General features: G+C 44.5%; 1 protein-coding gene across 2 annotated transcripts; it reads left to right on the top strand.

The window, feature by feature from the left end:
- Window positions 1-510: 510 nt before the first annotated feature.
- LOC147418814 (uncharacterized) lies at window positions 511-6844 on the top strand. Of its 2 annotated transcripts, none has more exons than XM_086505371.1 (3): window positions 511-2638; window positions 3187-3323; window positions 5199-6844. In XM_086505371.1, exons 2-3 carry the CDS (start codon window positions 3316-3318, stop codon window positions 6592-6594), a joined length of 1404 nt encoding a protein of 467 aa, XP_086361497.1. In that variant the 5' UTR covers window positions 511-2638; window positions 3187-3315; the 3' UTR covers window positions 6595-6844. The 2 variants fall into 2 exon arrangements, with proteins under 2 accessions (XP_086361497.1, XP_086361498.1); XM_086505372.1 differs by having other exon boundaries at window positions 513-2638; window positions 5209-6844.
- Window positions 6845-7167: the final 323 nt, after the last annotated feature.

Genomic DNA, 7167 nt, shown 5'->3' with positions numbered 1-7167 from the left:
TCTCTCTCTCTCTCCCCTACACACACATCCCTAGGACCATATGTTGGGAAAAGAGAAATGTGGGAACATAAAGGTGCGGAAAGGGAAGTTTAGGGCCATTGTAGGAAAAATGGAATCTAGAGCACAAAACAAGTGGCGGGAAAGGCCACGTAGGATGAAGACCCCGCGCGGGGCCCAGGGGGGAAGGGGTTGGCCAGTGTTCACTGACTGATCATGAGAGCCGCTGCTGCTTGGGGAGGGGGGACCGGATGCAACCGACTGTACGCCGTGTACAGGCGCTGAGTGCCACGTGGCCACTACGAACCTGCTGTCTTCTTCAGCTGCGCGTCAGTTCATGCTGTTGCTTTTCTTCTCTTCTGGCATGTCTTGCGTCTCTCCTCTCTCTCTCTCTTTCTCTCTCTCTCTACCCCTTTGTTTGCGACCTACTCCAGTAGGCGAAGCGCTCTCTCTCAGTGAGTCTCTCCCAGTCTCCCTAGGGACTCTCTTCTCTCGCTCCCGGACACACATGTCACGCAGGCACAGTTCAGTAGATCTTCATCATCAAAATTTCAAAGTTCACGCGCGCGCGCACACACACACGTGCATCCATCTCTCTCCTCTCTCTCTGAAATCCTGAACCCTGATTAATAACATATTATTATGATTAAAAGTCTCCGTTCCTGCTGTAGCTGGGTAGCCTCTCTGGATCGGCACTGAGCCAATGGGCGGCTGTCTTTTGACACATGTACACACACACTCTCTCTCTCTCTCTCTCTCTCAGAGCCTTCAGGAGTCAAGAGGAGTCGGGACTCGGCTCTCGCGTCTCTCACATACACGTGCACCCATCTCTCTCCGTCTGGTGGAACTTGGAAGTGCCCCCTACTTCTTATACGTCTTGAGTTCAAATCTCGTGAGTCGTCGATAGAGTTTTGAGTTGGATGAGTCCTTAAGCTGCTGCTGCTAAGCAAGCTGCAACACACACGTGCACCCGTCTCTCTCTTTCACTCACGGGGGGAGGTGACTCACAGTTTTTACACACACGCACGCACTGTCAAATTAGTTACAACTTAAAGCAAGCTTGCAGAACAACCACCTCTCTCTGACGACGTTCTCTCTTTTGGTCTCTGCCGAGTCTAAATTCTAATAATAAGAGTTCCTTCAACGAATGACCTCCACCCCTCGTCCCCCCCACCTCTCTCTCTCTCTCAATTTTTATATATAGAAAAAGCAAAAGTTACAAAAGCAGATAATAAAAAAGGCATTAAGCCCAGAGGAGAGAATGTTAAGAAAGGGAGGATGCTGCTCCTGCTGCTGCTGATGATGATGATGAGCAATATCTCCCCACAAGCTCGAGTCTAAGCAGGGCCTGCAGCTGATCTCCCTCTACATCCTTTTTGCCCCAAAAAGCAGCTGCTGATCTCCCCTCCTTGGCTTTTAGCTGTCTAAACCTGCCCTCTCACCACATGCTCCAGACCCTTAAATCCTTACTTTATTTCCCCTCCCCCATTTCACTAACACTACCTTTTTCAGTTTGATAATATTCTCTTGGCTCATGGTGTTCAAATCCACTAGAAGGGGAGGCAAAAGAAAGCTTTTCATTTATAAGGCCTGCAGCATCGACTACAGTCTTTTGCTCGAGAAGGGCCTGCCTGCATAATATTGAGAGAGTGACTTCACTGCTAGCTTTCATTACACTGCACTCTCTTCCCTTGCAGCTACTAGTAGCTGTATGTGACATTGATAGTGAGTGCAGGAGCTGTAGGATTTCCCATCCCTGCCTGCAGGAGAGCGCAAGGACCGCCAGCGGGTAACTCGCCATCGGCGGCCAACCGCCACTTGTAGCAAGCTTGCCATTAACTAGTCCCTTTCTTAATAGGAGTATTCAGTGAGTTAAAGCCATTTACCTTTTCCCCATCTTCAAGCAAGGCAATGTGCTCTTGTTGGGGTTTTTTAGGTTTATCCATTCAAGGGGCCATTTTCGGTTTGTTCAAGCCTTTCTACTCTCTGCAGCATTCGAGAGCTTACTAGAGTTAGAGTGTCTATTGCCTGCAGTGAAAGGAGCAACAGGGGATCTGGATCAGGACATCAGCATGACGTAGTTAGAAGGCACAATTTAGGGTACTGCATAAATTATGCTGTGATCATAGTCAGCTCATAAATTAGAGAGGGGGATATAGGGCATCACAAAGGCAGAGCTCTGTAGTGATGATTAGAGAGAAAAGCATATCTGAGCTAAAGTGTGTGTAGAGAGGGTCAAGAAGGGTACGATCCTCAAACAAGGAATTGGATATGTGCAAAGGATTTTGTAGGTCAAAGATGGATTGATCATAGATACACAGAGATAGCAATGGTATGTGTGCTCCTTAGGCCATAGGGGATAGCTAGGGGGAAAGGAAGAGGGAGATCTAGAGAGAGACACAGAGAGGGGGGGCAAATTGCAATTTAGGGTAAGCTTGTTACAATTAGGGGGAATGCCAGAGCTGGAGATGGCGACTTGTGAGTATTGTTAGTGAGCTCACAGAAGGGAACCATAGCTACAAACAGACAACAAAGAGAAGTTGCACCCTCCAAACCCACAAAGTGCAAGAGGTGGCTCTAAGATCTGCTGGTTTCAGCAACAACCCAATTGAGTACCACTCTCTCACTGGGGGCTAGCCAGGTCCGTGCTCTCTCTCTCTCTCTCTCTCTCTCTCTCTCTCTCTCACGAGACTCTTGGAAGCCCCCCATCAGTCTTTTTACCCTCCAACCCTCTCATGACTCATGACTATCATTGCACCTTAGAGAAAAGCACCACATTATTGCACTTCCTGCCCCTCCCCCCTCCCCCCCAAAAATAAAACCTTCCAATTATATCATCATTCTCAGCCCTCCCAATCCATCATTCAGAACAGCTTGAATGTGGATTGAAACACACACACATCATGCATGCATGCCCCCCATTATTAAAATCCCAGAAACTTAAGCCCTACTTTAGGATTAAAATTATTTATGCCCCCATGAGCCTGAGCACTACAACTTGGATCCTCAGCATTAAATGGTTACTTCTACAGCTTTGAATTGTGCCAATTTTTGCTTATCATGAGTACAAGCTGCTGAATATTTGCTTGAGATTAAGAGCAAGCAAGCTCCAGAACCACAATTAGGTGTGGATTCTCATACTAATCTACCCAAAAACTCACCAAAGGCAGGAATTTGTTGGTACTGTAGATTTCTACAACTCAAATTTGCAACCAGCTGTGCTTCTGAGGTCTCCTAAGTACAACCATAACAGAAGGCCTTCTTGGAAGAGACAGCACTTGACCTCAGACTGCAGTTATTTCAACTTGGGTCTCTTCCATGCAAGAGTAAGTGCATCACTCTTTACTGCCTCTGTAGGTTAAAACCTCTTTTTGTCTCCCCCACCCCCCCCCTCTAATTACTACCACTTTTAAGAGCTTTCAATGCTTGTAGAAAAGTACCTTGTCAGCCTTACTGGTCTTATTCTCTTCTTATATAGGCCATACTCACTACTGCCTAGATGGAAAATGATAGTCTCATCCTCTAAGGCCTCATAAATGCTTGAAGATCTTGGACCAGCTGCTTCTTTCTGTTCTTTTCTCTTTGAACTCTTGCAAGGAGGGGATCTTAAAGAGTGACACTGAGAGGAGATGGTGATTGATGTGAACTAGACGTCAGAGGGATCTGCTCTCTTGGCCCAAACTAACCTCCAATTGTTTTCTTGTAAACAATTATATCTGTGATAGTACAGTAAAGTATGTCAATGCATCCTCCATGAAAGCAGAATTGAAAGCATTTTTGTACTTCTTGAGCAAAAAGGATTGTGAATTTGATGTGGGTCATGTGAATGCTTCAGATATACTTCATAAGCATGAGCATAAGCATTAAGATATACATCTTAGGCACAAGTATTGTGGGTTAATTGTGAAGGTTCATTTCAATAGGAGCTGGTTTGCTACTGTTTAGAGCTCAGCATTGTGAGCTTAAAACTGTTTTTAACATTAGGAATTCAAACATGAGGCTTTGTACCTTACAATTAGACACAATATAATGCTAGCTTTTGAGCTTTCCCTTCTCCTAGTAATGGTATATATGGTAGTAACAGTTTTAGATTAAGTAATGGTATGCATACTGCCAACAATTTTAGGTTTTAACCCTGATATCTACCCTATAAAAATCAGCTGGAAGCACATATAAATGGCCCTGACTTCCTAAACTTTTGGTTGCTTAGAAGTTAAGCTTTTGAGTGATCACCTAACCTTCTTGAGCACCCTGGCCTTTGCTGATTCAAAATTTGAATTTTAAGCTCTCAAGGAAAAAAGGGACAAGCTTCTAGTACACACAATTTGTAACTGGCTCATCTCTTCTATATTCAAGCTTGAGAGCTATTAGTTTATGTTTACTTTTTTAGCTGGATATTCCGGGATTCGAACCCTAATCTTCTGCCAGAGACACAACCATCAGAATGGGGTTTTGTAAACTAGTGGACAAATTTACTTTGATGCTAAACTTTGGAATTTTCATGCATAAACTGATAAAGTACACACACAATATTCTTTGCTCTACTCTGGCTTAAAAGCTAGATGGTGGTTGTTAAAAGAGAGCACCTTTAGAATACACCTCAAAAAGCATGTAACTCACATGAGCTGATGCATAGCCCAATGCAAAGGCCCCAAAGCCCTAAATTACTATGCAAATTCTTCAATTAAGATTAATATAGTACTAATTTATATGTAACGCCATTCGGCGTTTCGTTGATAGTTTGGGTCTTCCATGCATGTGAAACAATATCAATATAGTGCTTGTATAATTTCATGAGACTACTTCACCAGAATGTGGTTCTGGTTAAAAAAATCCCTTTTACTTTTCTGTCTTTTCCACAAGACTTCCACTATTCAGTTATGTACCTGCTCAAGGGTGTACCAGTTACTTTCTAAACAATGGGATAATTTCAGTGCCACAATGAGACATGACCAAAATACGCACTTGAAAACATAGGGCACTTGGCACACTAGTGGTAGAGCACCGTGCGAGCCTGCTTTGTTAGTGACATCGCGGACAATCGAAAATGCCTCTAATTGATCGCAGACACACTTTCCCGTCGATGCCCTCTCATACCTGATACTATGGCTTTCTTGAAGCATGTCATAGCTGTGATAACATTAACCTTGCTAGATTTGGATGCTCAGATGCTTATTTTAATGAGAGGGTTCATGGTAAAGTGATTTGCAGGTTGCCATGCAAGAGAGGGAGTTGATGAAGGCAGGAATCCTAGGTGCAAATGAACAGGATGCAAAGCAACTAGGAGGAAGGCCAAGATTCATCAGACCTCAGAATAATATGAACACAGATAACACAAACAACACTAGCTTAAGCAACAATCCTTCCAACAACAACAACAATAACAGCAGCAATACCAATACAAACAGCACCAGCACTAATCCCAATAACAATCAACCCCCTGCATTGAGGTGTCCGAGGTGCGACTCCGCAAACACGAAGTTCTGCTACTACAATAACTACAGCTTGTTACAGCCGCGGTACTTCTGCAAGAGCTGCCGGAGATATTGGACAAAGGGGGGAGCATTGAGGAATGTGCCGGTCGGCGGGGGATGCAGGAAAAACAAGAGGATTACAAGCAGGCAAAGAGTAGGGGGTCCATCAGATTTGATATCCTCTTCCTCTTCTACTAGCTTTCTTTCTCATCCCCACCTTGATCACCACCCTTCTCCCTTCTCTCCTTTTGGTGATCATGCCCTTAATACAAGGCCCCCTCCTCCCTTGAGCCTTCTGCAGAATCATCCTCATGATCATCACCCTCCTCCCCATAACCTTCTCTATTTTAACCTACCCCCCAATGACCCCCTAATGAAAGATAACCCCCTCCTCAACCAGTCCCTTCTCCCCCCTCCTCCCATGCCTCATGGCCATCACGAGCTTCACCCCCCTCCCCATGCAGCTGCTGCAGGCCTGTTCAGCAGGCAGCTAGCCTCTTACCTCCCCTCCTCCATAGCCTCCCAGTACTTATCCAATGTGGGCTCTCTCCCTTTACACCATTTGCAGCAGGGATTTAGCCATGACTACCTTTCTGCTAACCCTGCACCTCCAGGTACTGACCATCAGCAATTAATGCAGCACACCTCTTTTAACAGCAGTATGAACCTCTCTACAGCTCCAGCAGCGGCACCGCCTTCATCGACGGCACCTGCAGGTTCATCAAGTCTGCATGACCAGAACATGGGTTTCAAAGCTTTCAGTTTGCCATTTGATAACCTCAACACAGTAGCTGATCATGAGCATCAGCATTGGGCTACTAACAAGATAATTCCACATGAGCAGAAGTTGCTGACAGACCAGAAGCTCAATCTGATGAGTAATCAAGGTATGGAGAATCAAGCTAACATGGAATTAGGGCCCAGCAGGATATACACACAGCTAAGGCCAGCTCATAGCATGCAGTCTCCGAAGGCTGAAGAGGGGTGGCCTTCACACCAGCATGAGGCACCAGCTTCTAGTAGTGTTGCTCATGCAGGTGATCAAGCTGCCAATTACTGGAATAGTGGAGGGTGGAATGACATGTCAGGATATAACCCAGGTGCTGATCATCCATTCATGTAGATTATTTTTTAGGATTGCAGGATTAAGCTCAAGAGACCTAGCTTTCATCATCATCATCATAAGCCAGCTTCGTGCCAGTACCATAATTAAATTACTTTGAGGTCCCAAGGACATGCATGTAGATTTCATTCCTTGCTTTTTTTCCTCTTTGTTTTCTTCTTCTTCTTAATGTTCTATAGAACATTATCATGTTTACTTTAACAACTGAAGACCCTCTGGATTTTAATACCAGAGGGCTTATAACAGCTTTTCCTGAGGCATCCCTGTTCATTTTTATATAGCATCTCTCATGATTTGAGACACTTTGTAAAAGGCCATTCCCAACTGGGTAGGCCAACTAATTATAGGACCATTCATGCTGGGATGATGTGAGTATCTCTCTCCATCCCCAATCTCTTTGGGTGACCTTATGAAACAATTTAATTTTCAAATCAGTGTCCAACTAAGCCTTATAGACAAGCTTTAATTTTCTATACTGGAGATGTGTCAAAAGAAATTAAGAGATTTGACATCGGATGCTATAAAGACTTGACTCAGGTATTTAAACATCACAGAAAAATTTGATGCTTAATG

Source organism: Adiantum capillus-veneris, chromosome 29, assembly GCF_014529385.1.
Source record: "Adiantum capillus-veneris isolate H3 chromosome 29, ASM1452938v2, whole genome shotgun sequence".
In the NCBI taxonomy this organism is placed as follows: Eukaryota; Viridiplantae; Streptophyta; class Polypodiopsida; order Polypodiales; family Pteridaceae; genus Adiantum; species Adiantum capillus-veneris.
Note: the sequence above shows the minus strand (reverse complement) of the source record. Positions and strands in the feature narration are given on the sequence as shown.